The sequence below is a fragment of the Oryx dammah genome, unplaced genomic scaffold (assembly GCF_014754425.2).
Source record: "Oryx dammah isolate SB20612 unplaced genomic scaffold, SCBI_Odam_1.1 HiC_scaffold_8, whole genome shotgun sequence".
NCBI classification, from domain to species: Eukaryota; Metazoa; Chordata; class Mammalia; order Artiodactyla; family Bovidae; genus Oryx; species Oryx dammah.
In genome coordinates, this window is record NW_024070192.1 from 27663229 (window position 1) to 27678731 (window position 15503).

General features: G+C 60.9%; 1 protein-coding gene and 1 long non-coding RNA gene across 5 annotated transcripts in view; one reads left to right on the plus strand and one right to left on the minus strand.

Moving 5' to 3' along the window:
- The window catches only part of TOM1L2 (target of myb1 like 2 membrane trafficking protein), a 72488-nt gene continuing 56985 nt past the window's right edge, over nt 1-15503 (minus strand). The window contains exons 9-16 of one of the 4 annotated variants that reach the window (XM_040245811.1): nt 13729-13777; nt 13393-13516; nt 12661-12778; nt 11700-11772; nt 9632-9721; nt 5362-5421; nt 3858-3894; nt 1-3294 (exon numbers count right to left, since the gene is read on the minus strand). In XM_040245811.1, the coding sequence (XP_040101745.1) occupies nt 3146-3294; nt 3858-3894; nt 5362-5421; nt 9632-9721; nt 11700-11772; nt 12661-12778; nt 13393-13516; nt 13729-13777 (700 nt within the window). In that variant the 3' untranslated portion in view covers nt 1-3145. Of the gene's footprint in view, nt 3295-3857; nt 3895-5361; nt 5422-9631; nt 9722-11696; nt 11773-12660; nt 12779-13392; nt 13517-13728; nt 13778-15503 lie in introns of all 4 variants that reach the window. The other 3 variants (XM_040245808.1, XM_040245809.1, XM_040245810.1) reach the window with 3 other exon arrangements.
- On the plus strand, nt 3986-9731 carry LOC120867383. Its single transcript, XR_005721867.1, has 2 exons — nt 3986-4543; nt 4585-9731. It is a non-coding gene; the product is annotated as an uncharacterized LOC120867383 (long non-coding RNA).

Below are 15503 nucleotides of genomic sequence, written 5' to 3' on the forward strand. Positions count from 1 at the left end.
GTCTGTTTGTTTATTGTGGAGTATTTTACATGCAAGATCCCAAACTAGACAGACGTATCTAGGAGAGCTCGTGGGTAGACAGACGCTCTGGTGTCACTGACTCACCCTCCAGTCCTGCTCTGCCGGCAGAGACAGACAGTGACAGACCGCTAGGCTGGGGGATGCTGACAACAAACCTGAGAACCCTCACAAATCAAGTGCAAACTCGAGGGAATAAATATTCACCCCCTTTCCTCCAGGAGCACCTGGAGAGATGCCATGAGCCTTCTGAGTTGACAGCTATTCTCAGGGCGCCCCAGGGACAGGAAGGGCTGAAGTTGGGCATGGGAGAGGTGAGAGGCGAGGGCCTTGGGCGTCTTCTGGGTGGTGAAGCTGGCTATGCCCACACTGGGGACAGGGAAGGGGGCCCGGGCCTGGGGACTGCCAATACAAAAAGCTCCACTGTTCTCCACAGGGTTTCTTCCTCACTGGTCCATAGCCCCTGATCCCTCCGGAAGGCTGGGTTGGACTGAGTTAGAAGCGTGCAGAGGTCAAGTGGGGCTGTGGTGGCAGGAAGGAACAGGAGGAGCTGGAGTCTGGGCACCTGCTGCCCCAGGTCCTCACTCGCCCCACCTCCCCAGGCTCCCTTCTCTGGACCTCAGTAAGGAGGGGAAGGGCAGGGCGCCAAGGCAGGATCCAGGGCCGACAGCACGGTTGATCACACTGAGGGGCTGACAGATGGGAGGACAGATAGCAGATGGCCACCTTGCCCTCTGGCCTGGCCAGTGAAGAGCCACTGCAGCTCTGAGGCCCTTGTCTTTATGCACACAGATAAGCCAGTCGGTCACATTCCCCCGGGGGTACCGGGCAGGGGCTGCTCTGGAGCAGGCTGGCCAAAGGCCCACCAGTGCCTGGTCACACGAACTCAGTGCTATTTGCTGCTGCCCACTGATCAGAGAGGCAGGAGGAAGGGGTTAGTTTTCACATCTCAGCACACAACACAGAAAAGGTTAAACACATCCCCAAGAAAATATTTTGACAAAATAAATATTTTAACCTATAATCAGGTATAATTAGTGCTTATAAGGAATCCCAGCAATAATTTAGTATAATTACATACTGGATCTCTAACACTGGCGGAGGCTGGTGGCTCGGAGGGTCTCACTCTGCTGGGCAGAAGGCTCTGGCCAGGGTTCCCTCCTTGGAGAGCGGCCCGAGGGCCGAGCCTCCCAGACAGAAGGGAACCAGTGAGATGGGCCCGGGCACCTGGGGCCTCAGGACGGGAAGGGCGAGCAGCACCCGTCCTGGGCACCTGCTTCCTGGGCGTGGTGGGAGCAGGTGGGGCAGGCTGCTGTGATCTGATGGGCGAGCAGAGGGGTAGCTCCAGCCAGGACAGCTGGTGAGGCCACCATCACTCACCACCCTAGTGGCTTGGCCTCTCTAGACTGGGCCTGGCTGAGCAGCTGGAGCTGGGGACGGCTTTGTGGGGTCTCCCCGGGACAGGCACGTGCTCCTGCCACACCATCCGCCCAGGGACCCCCGGTAGGCCGGCCCCCCCCTCAGCTGATGCTGGGCCTGGCTACTGTGACTCCCGAAGGACTGACTGACCACCGGAGGCCCACTGTCCACCCTGGGCTGGCAAGGCAGGCTCCACCCCACAGAGACACACCCCCAGGCTACACTAGAGGCCTGGGGATACCAGCTGGAGTGGCCAGGCACAAGCAGGCCACCTGCCCTGCAGCTCATCAACTGGCTTCGGACAGTTCAGCATCCAAGGCTAACTGAAGGCGGGAATGGGCAGCGGGGAGGTGCAGTGTGGAGGCCCGGCTGGGCAGGGTGCAGCAGGCTGACCCAGATACACGAAGGGGCATCCTCTGAGGAGCTGGGGTGTGAGATGCCAGCAGGACCCCAGGCCTCCCCTGTGGAGAGAGCTGCGGGGGGGCCAGGCCAGGTGTTCCCCCAGCGACTCCTTGGTCTCCACCACACCTGCTCCTGCTGGAGCCCCGAACAGCCCCAAACCCCGCCCTGAATGCTCCCGGGAGACCCCAGCTTTGCCCTGATGCCGGGGAGTGCCAGCTAGAGCTCTGAACAGGCCTAGGGCTCCCGGGCCAGTGAAAAGCTGCCCGTGTGCTCTTCTGGGCACCGGGCAGCTCAGGCTAGACCAGGCTGGGGCCAAGTGAGGACCCAGGATGGAGTGGGGCTCACCAGTCCCCCCCACTGCTGAAGTAGCCTGCGAGGTCAGGCTTCAGCACAGCCTGTGGGGGAGGCTGAGGCCTTGCCCAGGAACAGCACAGGAGCCTTGGAGCTGCGCCAGCCGCTGGGTCACTGGGATCTCACTTGGGGTCAAAACCGCTTGCTGCTGTGGGCCCTGGAGGTGGAGGCAGAGGCTAGCCTGGGCCGGGCTGAACGAAGCACATTCCGAAAGGCGCCTAGCTTTCAAAGGCCGGCCAGAGCCAGCCCTCACCGTGCAGGCCCCTCCACAGACGGAGTGGCATGCAGAGTGGTGCATGGGGGCAGCGAGGCCACCACCATGTTACCTCTGCAGGCTCTGCCCACACCGGAGCCATGGGCCCGTGGCAGACCCCTTGGTCCCAGCTCGGCAGTGGGCCTGGGCTAGCAGCAGAAAATGAAGAGGGTCAAGCAGGTGGTAGATGAGAGATGCCACCTGCGGCACCACAGAACCTACTGAAGTGCTGATGCTCGTCAGGGAGCAGCAGTGGGGAGCGAGACCAAGCCCGTAGCTGCAGACCTGCCCTTTCTGGGACCAAGGAGGGCACAGGAGGGCGGGAGAGGCCTGCTGAGCTGGGCATGGGGCTGGGGGCTGAGCCCCTTCTCTGTGGGTAAGTGACTAGAGGAACCCCAAAGGGCTGGCCCTGCCTGGGGCTGGGCCAGCCACCAGCTCTTCCTGGAGGGAACAGGCAGAGGGAGCAGGAGGGCAGAGGCTGAGGGTCTGCAGCTGCAGCGACATTGTCCCACCTCCCAAAGAGAAGGTGGCTAAAGCTGGGCCCAACGAGTGGGAGGCCTGGGAGCAAACACAGTGGTGTTTCCATGGAGACACAGCAGCGCAGGACCAAGTCGGGGCGGGGAATGGGAGAAGTGGCCAGAGCCTGGTGTGGACCAGGGGTGAGAGGTGACCTGCCATGGGGGGGCCCAACCACAGGACAGCTCACAGGGCAAAGAGGGCATCCTCTGACCGCTCTGGCTTCTTCCGGCCGGAGGGATTCGAGGCTGGGGCTGGAGCGTCCGCTGGGGGAGAGGGGAGGCTGGGAACCATTTCAGCAGCTTTGGCCCTTTCTTCAAGGAATTTATCGAACTCTGCAACACAGAACAAGGCCCAGCAGAGATGGGTAGGGGCTCAGCTGCCACGCCCGATCCCACAGGGGAGGGCCCCTTTCTTCCTCTGACACCACCAGGGCAGGCAGGAAGCCCAGCCGCAACCCAGGGGGCGTGAGGGAAGCGGGCAGCTATGACTCCTGCCCCACCACTGACTTGGTGCTTTTCCATCATCCAGATCAGCATTGGTGGCAAGGCAGGAAGAGCTGGAGGGGCAACTTCCTCCTTGACCTTGGCAGGGACCCCAATCCCGGCAGGGCTCAGGGCCTACAGAGGGCCCCAGACCGGCACCCGCTGTGCTGACTGCATGGCATGTGTTTTGTCTCAGCTGCAATAACCATTCGGAGATGGGGGGCAGACCAGTCAGGAGTGCCACCGGTCTGGGGTCCCATTGACCTGGGATGGCCGATTGTGCCTACTGGCACCTCCCACGTCAGCAGGTGACCTGGATGGACAGAGCCCAGGAGCGGGGAGGCGCCAGGGTGGCAAGGAGGCTCTCAGAGCCTGGGAAGGGCACAGCCACAGTGGGTCGGAGGCAGGCCTACCTTCGCTGGTGACGCCCTCCTCCAAGTCATCACCCTTCTGTGGGAGAGCGGAGAGAGGGTGTTAGTGCTGTCCACGGCCGCTCCTGCCTGCAGCCCACCCCCCAGGGCAACGCCCAGTAACACTTCCTACTTCCCATCCTGAGTTCTGCAAGAGCATAATACTGCTCTCATCTCATTGGAGAAACAGAAACATTTGTTTTTAAAAAGTAAAAACAAAAAGCTGAGGAGGCTCTAGATCCTCCAGAAAGGTCAGAAAGAAAAAACTGAACTGTGCAGCCCCTTCCCTGCTGCGACTCGGGGCAGGACCACAGAAGAGCCAGGAGAGGCTGGGCTCCGGGTGCCCCTCCACTCCGCGGACACTCACGGGCAGCTGCATGGCACTGGGTGGTCAAGGCCACGCCAGCAGCTGGAACCGTGTGAGGCCTGGAGACATGGGGGCTTGACCCCAAGGCACCCCGGCAGGGGGTTGGCTGAGCCCCAGCCTCCTAGGAGCAGCACCAGTCTCTTCCCGTGCCCTGATTCGGACACTGAGGACGCTCTGGGCGGTCAGTTCTGTTTGGGGGATGTGGGGGTCACTGGGCCCTGCACAGACAGTGATGGGTGGTGGACATGGCCCTAGCCTCCTTCCTGCTTCCACCCCTGATCTGCCCTCGAGTACAGGCCCCCCTTGTGAGGTAGGGGGCCAGGTGTGCCCGCCTTCTCTGTGACAGCAGCTATTTCTCTCCAGGCGTTCTCTTGGGAAGGACCTAATGGGTGCCTCTTCCTCTCCTGGCACAGCCCCCAGGCAGCAGCTCGAGGGGTAGAGAGTGCCTCTGGAAAGCCTGTCTTTGGGGTTGGGTGGGTGGTGTGCTGGCCCGGAGCGGCAGGAGATCCTCCTAAGGTCTGCCGTCCTAGTTGGGGGCCTGACATGAGGCGACAAGAAACAGGAGATGAGGTGTCCCCAGGTCAGGGCGACAGTCCCGTCAGCCATGACGTGGGCAAGCACCCCTTTCCATGGTGCATTTCTCCAACAGCCCCCCAGGGGGTAACAGTGCTTGGCAGGGGGCCAGCACAGCGGTGGGGCGGGGGACAAGCCAACGCAGCCTCCCCTCTCAGAACCTGCTGCCATGGGGAGACGCATGACGTCCTAACCTCCCTGCCCATCTCTGGAGGCAAAGACAGTGGCCTCTGGGGCCAGTAAAGCCAAGATGCCAGGCTACGCTGGGGAAGGGTGATGACAGTGATGGAAAAATAAACACCCACTCACAACTGTGAAAATTTCACAATTAAAAGAAAAAAATGAAAACCAAAAAAATTAAAAAACGCACAAAAACCAAAAGAATCCAAGAGCACACACCTGGAATCACAGAGTGACTGGGAAAAGTCAGGGTGCGTCCTGGAGGCGCCTGCCCAGCCTCCCTCCTCCACTCCCCAGGGAGCAGCCCCTCGGGTCCCCAGGCCAGCCCCAAGGGGCCCCGGCCTGGGCCTCGCCACTCCCCATCAAGACAAAAACGTGGAGTCTCACCAGGTCGGTCCTGAGCCACACCTCAATGTCGTCCATGACCGAGGGCTGCACCACGGGGATCTGCGGAGGCGGCAGGCAGCGGCCAGGCAGCCCCCAGCCAGGCAGGGAGACAGAACAGCGGACACGTCAGTGCAGGCAGCCCAAGGCAACCAAAGGCGCACAGAGCGGGACACGTGGGGCAGGCGGGCAGCAGCCGAGGGAGGCGGCGGGGAGGAAAGCAGCGGCTCTAAGAAGCGGGGCAGCGGCCGGGTGGGCGCAGGGAAGGAGGTGCAGTACGCGTTCTTCAGTGGATAACTTTTTGACTAATGTGTCCACCCTTGGTCCCGGGGCCCCAGCAGGACAGGGAGGCCGCACAGCGGCCCATGGCCCAGGGTGGCGCAGGGCGCGGGGTTGGCAGGGGTCTGGGCTCTGCTCACTGAAAGGATCCTGAAATGCGTCCCGGGGCATTTCCAAGTGGGGAGGGCACCCAGGCCAGGGGGTGGCCTGGCCCACAGCAGCCCAGCACATTCCTCCACCAGCAGACACAGGCAAAAGCAAGCACTCTGATGATCAGAGGGACTGTAGGCTGTGGTCATCTGTGTGTCTCTTTAGTGGGAAAACTGCGAAGCAGCCTGAATGCAGCAGCCTCCTCTTGCTCCACCCTCCCCTCCCAGCCTTCAGCACTGCCTGTGGCCCCCTCCTCCCCTATCAAAGGGCACCTGAGAGCAGGGGAGGGGGTGGGGGAGCAGGGGAGGGAGCCGGGGTCCTGAGAGAAGGAGGGCGCCCAACCATCGCCTGGGCCTTGTCCACGCCAGGGCCGCCTGTGCCAAGGGCCTGAAAATCTATTTGGCTGGAAACAGTGAAGCTGCTGGCAGATGTCATAAGATAGTAATGTGATAAGAAGTAAGAGTAACCTTTAGTCCCCCTGAAGTCACGCTAATGAAATGTTGGCTCCCTGCCTAGAGAAACGAGTGGACGGCCCTTGATTGAAGTGACCTGTGTCCTCACCTAGGCTGGCCCACAAAGTACCTCTTGGGACCCACTCGCAAGCCTACTGTTTCTAGAAAACTCTCCATCACTGTGTCTGCAGCTGGGTTCACACCAGGGCCACACAGCCAGGCTGGCAGACCCCATATCCGGCCTCCACAGGCGTTTCAGAGACGTGCAGGCCAACCTCCACCAGATTACTTGTATTTATTTGACCTACTGGGACCTTATGAATGCTGGAATGAAAAACCACCCTGAAATGCCCATGGGGCTGAGGGGCATGTGGTCCTTGCTCTGCAGGGCAGGCCGCCGTGGGCACTGGCAGCACCCAAGGCCCCTTCCCTCCCGAGTGAGCAGGAGCAGGGGCACCCGGGGCACGACCTGCCAGGTTCACGCTTGCCGGCAGCGTTTCCACCCGACACATTCTCATGGCAGGAGATGCAAGTTGTCGTTACTGTGATTCTTCTAAGCCGGGATGCCGGCCTCAGGGAGGGCGCCTGCCACCTGCCACAGTGCCAGGACCCAGCACGGAGAGTCAGCACGTCTCCAGGAAGAAACGGGCAACTCCAGCTGCTGGAGCAGGGGGTCCCTGATGCCCACCAGCCTCAGCCTGCCCAGGACGAGCAGAGAGACTCCTCAGGTTGCAAAGCTTGAAAAAAGCCGCTAAAGGGGTCATTGGCTTTAAGCCCTCTTTACTGTTCAGAATTGATCCCCTGGGGTCAGGGATCATGCCCCGTTTTCCCCTCTGGACCTATCTTGAGAGCCAGCACACTCAGAAGATAAACACTGACCTGTGAGAAGCTCCTCACCCCTCGAGCTGGCGGAAGCAGATCTCCCCTCCCCTGGGTGGACTTGCCCCTCTCCAGGAGCTCCCTGCCTGTGGGCCCCGGCCTCATGTGTGACATGGGGCGACAGCTTCCACCACTCACCACCCAGGAGCCCTTCACTTCTGGGCTGCTCGTTCTGTTTCTAATTCAGAAACGCAGGGCTCGGAGCCCTGGGCCTGACCCCTGACTGAGAGGTGCGGAGTAGGACGGGTGGGTGACAGGACAGCTCACATGACCTTGGCATGGGCCGTGCTGCCTGGCTGGACGCAGAGCCTGGGCTCACGAGCCACCTGCCACGTGGTCGATGTGGGAGCACTGCGCCAGGGCAAAGTTTCTGTGAAAACCAGGCGTGTCAGACACGCTGGATACTTGGCTGCCCTGTGAACAGCCCTGGCAGCGGGCGCATCCCCAGGCCCGGGGAGTCTCAGTGTTCTCACCCTGAGCGACCTGGGCTCTGGCGTAGTCTGCGGGGAGCACCTCCTGGGCAAGGGGTCTGCAGAGTGTGAGGTGGAGGAAGGAGATGGAAAGGAGAGAGAAACAAAGGCACCTCTCATGTGGGGACTCTAATGAGGATCTGCACCCGGACTCCCTCACCCAGGATAGCTAGATGAGCTGTGTCCTCAGCCCTGATTTGCACTGGCTGCTGGCTGGCGGGCGGCTCGCTCACTGGCCCAGGAGGGAGGGGGCTGCCACCAGCTCAGCCACTGCCAGGCACCCTCGGCTGTGTCTGGGGGCTGCGGGTTCGCACAGGGAGCCCTGCCCCCGCCCCAAACCTGGAGCAGACTCTCTGCTGACCTACTGCGGTTCCTGCTGTGCTTCCCTGACTCCCCCCGCCACCTCCCCACCCCGTGTGCCCTCTGACCGAAGCCAGGAGAGGCAGGAAGACCCTGAAGCCAGATGGGGCACCTACACTGCCCCCCACCTACCCCCAGGCAAGCTGCACCAGAAGGTTCTCAGGGCCTCTCCTCCCCACAGGGAAACCTACGCTGTTTCCAATGAGGCTGGAGCCAGTGGTGCGCTCAAGGGTGATATCCAGGGGCTGTGGACCCTCCTGACAGCCCGCCCTCCACCTCCTCACCACCATCTACAAACCCTTGGTCTCACTCAATAGTACAAAAAGTTTCCAAGCAAAGAATTTGTACTCAGGCAGTTTGGAAAGACTTGGGTATCTACTCTATGGGAAATAAGGCAAAGCAATTAATATACATTGTTTTTTAAAAAAGAACAAACACACTGCAGTCAGACAGGTGAGATGCAAGGTTAGTTGTTAGCCTGGCTTATTTCTGAAGTCGGAGCCTGGAGCTCCAGGTGGGGCCAGGCAGGGGCGGCGCCACCACCGGCTGCCGAGCCACACCGCGTGTTGTGGGCAGTATCCTTTTTTGCAGGATTAACAGGTCCAAGGACACACGATGGATCCTCCCAATTTGGACAATGGAGGGAACATGCTCTAAGGAGTCCTGCTCTAAGGCCACTCACACGTATGGGTGGAGCCCCAGCCTGCCCCAAAGAAGCAGACGAGGGCCTGGCTGGCCTGTGTCTCTAAGGTTGGCCCTGGGCCTGGGGCAGCAAGCAGGGCTGTGGAGGAGTGGGCGTTGACTCCGAATGTGGCTGGGCCCAGTCACCGGTTCCAAGCTGGATGGGCAGACACCCTGGTCTGGGCTGTAGTGGCCTTGCCACACCTGGCTCTGCCAGGAGACCTGGTGCCACTCACAGGCCCAGGCATGCTGGCCCAGCCTGAACAGCCCTCCACTGGCCCATCCTGGCCCAGGCCCCAGGAGTCAGTCCCACTTCCTCCTGGAGTGTCCAGCATTTCCCGCTCTGGCCCCATTGACACAAAGACCTCTGCTTTCCGTGGCAGAGACAGGGAGCCAGGTGGTGGCTCCGTGAGAGGTGAGCTGCTCTCTGCCCGGCAGGCAGGCTGGAGTGGGCAAACCCTCTGTGCACAGACTCGGGCCACTTGATCACGGGGCAGGAGGGACCCTCCCAGGCTTTGGCCGCAGATGCCCTACTTCCCAGGGCTGACTGCCTGTGTGATCCCAGTGCCCCCACCCCGGACTCCTCTCGTTCTGTTCCTGTTGTGTCTGTGTTTCTTCAGGGGCTGCAGACCCTTCTGGGGGACACGGTGGGCAGACCCCACTGGCTGAGGATGGCCATGTTCACAGCAGGGGGGTCCCACCCCCAGGCAGAGGCCACAGGACTTGTGCTCATCCTGCAAAGTGAATACTGCCCAGAGCTCCAGGGACAGTGAAGGGGGAAGGGCCCTCCCCTCACTCCTGCAAACGCCCGAGCTCAGCAGAAAACCAGAGCAGTGTTTCTGGGGCTGGAAGTCTGTGGCTTAAGGAGACAGACAGGAGGGGGAGACTGGGCACCCGCCGGGGTGGGGGGTGGCCCTGGACTGTCTGACTCACAGGGGCTCAGCAGGCGACAGAGGGAAGTGCTGGGGGGACAGGGGGTCAGCGCGGTTGATGACCGCTCACCATTCCTTGGGCTATGAGCCAGCTGTCTATGGGCTCCAGGGCGGAGTCCCCACCTTTACCTCTCTTCTGGGTCGAGGACAGAAACGTCCCAGAAAGGAAAGTCACAGCGAGACCCATGGTAAAGAAGGCAAGAGCCGGTGTCATGGAAACAGAGAAGCTAAGTCATCGAGGAGCTGGACCCAGCACCCCACCCCCTCCCAAACACCCCTCGACTCTGGCACAAAAGAAGGAGTTAAGTACGGTGGATCCCAACAGGGCAGGGCACGCTCAAGCCTTGTCCCCACCCCGGGAAACCTCTTGAGGCCAGTGGGGATGCCCTCCTGCCTAGGATTCTTGGGGTCACCAAGGGTGACGTCACAGAAGCAGCTGTGGCATAATCATTTCTATTTCTTCTCATTTCTGCTTTTTTTCTTCTTTTTCCCCTTTCAGTTACCTGTGTGCTCCTTTTCCAACTCTTAATGTGAATGCTGAATTTGGGGATATTGCCTTTTTACATAGTAAAAGTATTTAAAGTTAAGGCTCCCGATTTGGATGTACTGTGGAGGTGCGGTCACACAATTTTTCCCCTTTTGTTGTGTTCTTAATTTTACCCTTGGCCCAGTTTTCATTTTCAGGTCAGCACTGTTTAGGATACGAACAACAAAACCTGAAGTACAGGCCTGAAGACGCATGTAAGTGTGTGTGTGCACGGACACACCCACGGACACAGACATACAGACACACACAGAGACAGGGATACCCACACACAGACACACAAACTCACAGACAGACATGGACATGCACAGACAGGCATATGCCCCCTCACAGCCGCGCACACACACACGCACACACACTCCCCACAGGAACCCTGCTCCCATGCCCTCCGTGGAGCAGGACACATGGGGAGCAGCCTGTCTCCCGCAGGTGAAGATGCTGACAAGAGGGAGGCGGCCAGGCCAGGCACCCGCCTGCCTAGTGTGAAGGGTGAGAAGCTGGCCACGTTCCTGAGCTTGAACCTCAGGCACTGGCGTTGGGACACACCTGGGCTGGGGGGGCAGGGCTGAAGGCAGAGAGGGAAGCTGACCAGGCCAGCTTGGCTGGGGGGCCAGGGAAGGGGCCTCACCGGCCCCCTGGTGCCCTGAGTTAGGGGGAGGCGTCCTCAGCAACAGGAGACGCTGGACGGTGACCACCAGAGCACGCAGCAGAGCTAGCCTCAGGGGTCTGAGGGGGCAGGGCATTGAGAGCCACAGCCGAGCTGGCATTCTGGTGCCCCCTAGGGGCCGGTGAGCAGAGATGCACGACTCTCACCAAGCTGCCTAAACCAGAAGGGAGCAGGGCAGCAGCTTTCCTGAGGACAGCAGGCCACAGCACTGCTGCCTGCGCGGGCCACCTGGACAGGGGCTGCAGGAGGCCAGGGGCTGGCACTGAGGAAGCGCTGCCCCTTGCTAGCCCAGAACAGGTGTGGGCAGCTGTTCTGGGGCTACGGCTTGCCCCACATGCATTCATTCACTCACAGCCACACGTTTCTCAGTTAGGCAGAAAGAGCCATCGCGGCATCTGGGGACCTAACAACCTGACTTCCACCCTCAGCGCTGCCCATGCCCCTGCAGCCCAGCTCCCCAGCCAGCCCAGAACTCCAACCCCTTCTGATGGAACAGGTGGGTGGGCCTGCGGAACCTCCTATCCCTTCTGTGAGGGTCTCACCTATCGGGGTGCTGCCCAGCCCAGGGCACTACAACCTCTGGGGACAGACCTTCCCTGACCACAGGAACCCTGAGAGCCCAGAGCCACCTCGGGGGGCACAGCGGGGCTCCCAGTCAGACCTCTTGGGGTACAGCCTTGCCCACTGCCTGCTCTCGGGCTGCCCTCGAAGTCTCCCCCTCTTGGGGCCTGTCTCCTCCTGGAAAACTGACACTGGGGTCTCCCACAAGGTGGGGGGACTCCATGAGCTGATGTGGCTCACCCAGGTCTGCCCCTCTGGCCTGCTCCCACTGCCATCAGCTCTGCCTAACTCTCTAGCCACCTGCACCACCCACCCTACCCCCCGGCCTTCCCGCCAGGCAGAAGAGCAGGGCTCCACACCTACCACTTCGGAGCTCTGTCTCTGACCATCAGCTGCCGCAGCAGGTACTCCAACAGCCCGGGGGTCCTCGTAGGTGGGCCTGGGACAAAGGAGCACAAACAGGGAAGTCATGGGGATGGACGGGGTGGACTGGTCATCCCCTCTGGCCACAGGACCTTCCTCACGAGTGCTCAGCAGCCTCGGCATTTAGGCCGGGGTCTGAAGGCAGCTGAAGCCAGGAGGTCCAGCTGCTCACTCCCTCTGCACCTCAGTGTCCCCCTTTCAAGTAACAATATGAGGCATCTCTAAGGCTCAAGGACAGGGTGCTGCAAGGGAGCAGCCATATGAAGCAGAGCAGCGGCCTTGGAGGCATCTGACAAGTGAGGCGGTCTCCTGGTCTAGGGTCAGGGTCTATCACTCATTGTGAGGCTGTCTCTTCTACTCCCCAACTTCTTGTGCTGAAGCAGGGCCTGGGGCCCTGCTCAACCTGCTGAGCCCTGAGCACAGACCCAGAGATCTGGATGCATCAAGATGCTGGGCCCTAGGAGGTGGGTCAAGGCTGAACAGAAGGCTCCCAGAAGCAGATGTAGAGGGCTGTGTGTTTTGGAATCAACTCCCACAATTCCACCTGGCTCACTGTGGTCAGAGTCGCTGTCAGGGAAGCCGCCGCCCACACCCCTGGAGCAAGGAACCAACTCTTTGCCTGCCCGCCACATCCTCTTGCCCCCCTCGCACCCCCACCCCCCACACACAGGCGGTTCCTGCAACCACAGTGCCAAGCAGGGGCAACAGAAGAGCCCAGACTTGGACAGACTGACATGGCCAGGATGCCGGCCTCACGCAGCATCAGTCTCTCCAGCCAGGTTCCAGTAGCCAGAGTGTGAAGTCCTGGCCCCGGCGAATTAAAGGCCCCGCTGTGCTGGCCATGAGGCCAGGCCAAGGTCAGCCCCCCAGTGTCCCCAGAGCCATCAGAAGGGCCCCCGCGTACGGGTTGCGCTGCTCAGCTGAGGCACTCCCTCTGGTCTGGGCGAACACATCGAAGCTATCCTGGGGCTGGCACTGCTGCAGAGAGCTCAGGGTGCCGCTGACACTCTCCGTACCCAGGTCTGCACACAGAACACAGCACAGGTGACCACAGATGTGGGCCTGACCTCAGAAAGGACCCCCCCCCAAGTGGGCTGCCCCTGGTGGGTGGAAGTCCTGGGGGGCAGAAGGGTAGAGAACAGCCACAGCCCCACGAGCTGCTCCCAGACAAGGGCAAGCAGTGAGTAGGCGGGCCCTGCAGGGCACGCCGGGAGCCAGTCACAGTGGCCATGGACCAGGGTCCTTTATGTGACAAATATTACATAGGTGCCCACATGCCACCAGTCAGCTGCCGACCCTTCCAGGCCTGGTGTGCCTTAGCAGCCTTCGGGGCCGCAGGTCCAGCACTTGAGGAGCTGACACCGGTTTGCCACCCTGGCCCAGCTGACGCTGAGAAGGAGATCACTCGGGCCACAAAGGATGTCTGCGTGCGACACAGCAGCCACCTGTCCTCAGGACCAAACAGCCTCCAGTTCCTTGGACCGCCACCCCCCAACTCCAGGTTTCCAACAGGCTCAAACTCTAAGCTTAGGGAGAAGCCTTGAGCTGAAGCTGGCACAGCAGGACCCAGCCCACACTGCCCCATGGACCCCCGCTCCCCAAAGCCAGGAGGTGGGGGGAGGCCAGGGACACTCACCCAAGCCGGCGAGCTGGGAGGAGAGGGAAGATGGGGGTGCTGTGCTCCCCACAGTCGGGCTCACCACGGCTGGAGACCCCGGGCCCAGGTCTATGAGGTTGTCCTCTGTCACTTCGCTCAGCACCTGCTAGGCAGGAGACGTGCTGACCCAGAGGGGAAAGCCCACAAGGTCCCGGGGTTTCCCTGTACCTACCCACCAGGGATGTTCCCCCAGCCTCCCCTTCAGAGTTTGCTCTCCCATCACCCTAATATTTCAACCACAGTTAGGAAAACCAGAGGTAAGTTCAAATCCAGGCCAGTCTCCTGGGCCCCAGGCAGGGGAGAAGGAACACTCACCCCATTAGTGGCATTTTGAGCAGATCGGCCTGACCTGTATCGTTCAAACCTAAGGGGGAAGGGAAAGTGGAGTAAGGAGGGTACGGGGAGGTGGAGCCACGGTGCTCACGGGCCCGGAGGTCAGTAGAGACCCAGGCTCATTTGGGAGCCTGAGAGCAGACACCCTGTACACACACAACTTTGTCCTGCCTGCTTCTGCATGGCGACTGGGGTTGGGGTCAGCCTCCCCATGGGCACTGCAGGAGAGGGAGGAGGTGTTGGCTGGCTCAACTCTCATTCACTGAGCTCCTGTGGCCCCCCAGACCCCAGGCGCCTCTGGGCCATGAAGGGGCGCTGGGTCAACCATCTTCCCTGGGGGCATCCCAGATCCAGATGAGAGCTGCCACCCTCCCTGTCGGGCAGCTCTGCTGGGGAGTGAGGAGCCAAGATGCTGGAGGAAAGGGTGGGGCCCATGGGCTGGCACTTGGAGAAGGAAGGCAGGCTCAGGCCCCAGCAGCTGCGTGGGGGTCAGTCACCAGAGAGAGGACCTAGCCTGACCAAGGACAGACTCTCCTCTCCTGCACTCAAGGCATTCTGTCCCAGGCAGGGACCAGCATGGCAGCCCAGACACTGTAGGCTAAGACCTCTTACAGCTGGGGCTCTGCTGGGGCTCCTGCCCCTCAGTGGTCCCCAACACATGCTGCAGTCACGCCTGGTTAGCAGGGATCCCGAGGACAAGCTGGGATACAGTTTGTACCCAGTCTACACAGACAGGAATTCGAACCCGCCTGTAGCTTGTGTGCTGGAGCACCTCCCCCGTGCCCTCACTGACAGTCAGTCCTGTCAGAGGCTCTCTGGCCAGGTCTGCCAGCCCTGTGTATTACTGTTACCCTATTCCTGAGATGCGTTTACTGGGTGAGACGCTCAGCCCATCGAGACTGAAGACACGGGAGATGCAGGGCAGGGCCCAGGGCTCTGCGGCTGGGAGTTGAGCTTCCCCCAACCCGGTTCTACTCCTGTGCCCCCTGGCACTTGGGGCCCTGGATGGCCCCACATTCCTACCGTGGTTGGCCTGTCACCCAACTGGCGGACACAGGGCCACCCCACTGCTGCCACCAGAGTCGAAGCAGAAACAAGGCCCAGAGTTGTGGCACTCACAGCAAAACCAGCCTGAGGCCCAGATGCCCATTGGTCACATGGACCTTCTGTGATGCCAGGTTGTCCGGCCAGGGTCTGCAACCCGGAGGCCACCTCATCCTGACGGCAACACACTGGCCTGGCCACAGTGCTTCCTAGGGCTGCTGCTGCTGCTGCGGCGGCGCTTCAGTCGTGTCCAACTCTGTGCGACCCCATAGATGGCAGGCCCACCAGGCTCCCCCGTCCCTGGGATTCTCCAGGCAAGAACACTGGAGTGGGTTGCCATTTCCTTCTCCAATGCATGAGAGTGAAAAGTGAAAGTGAAGTCGCTCAGTCAAGTCCGACTCTGCGACCCCATGGACTGCAGCCTACCAGGCTCCTCCATCCATGGGATTTTCCAGGCAAGAGTACTGGAGTGGGGTGCCATCACTTTCTCCAGCTTCCTAGGGCAGCCCCCTCCAAATCCAGGGTGGGAACACGCTCACCACCACCTGCCTGCTTAACACTGCCTGGATCCCACACTTCTTCCAGAGGGAAGGCTCAGGGAAGGGAGAGAATATGCAGGTTTGCTACCTTGAACCCCAAACTGACTTGTCTGTAGGAGGAGAGAGACAGTGCCCGTGGCAGCAGCGACTGGTGGCACTCATACCCTTTGCCTC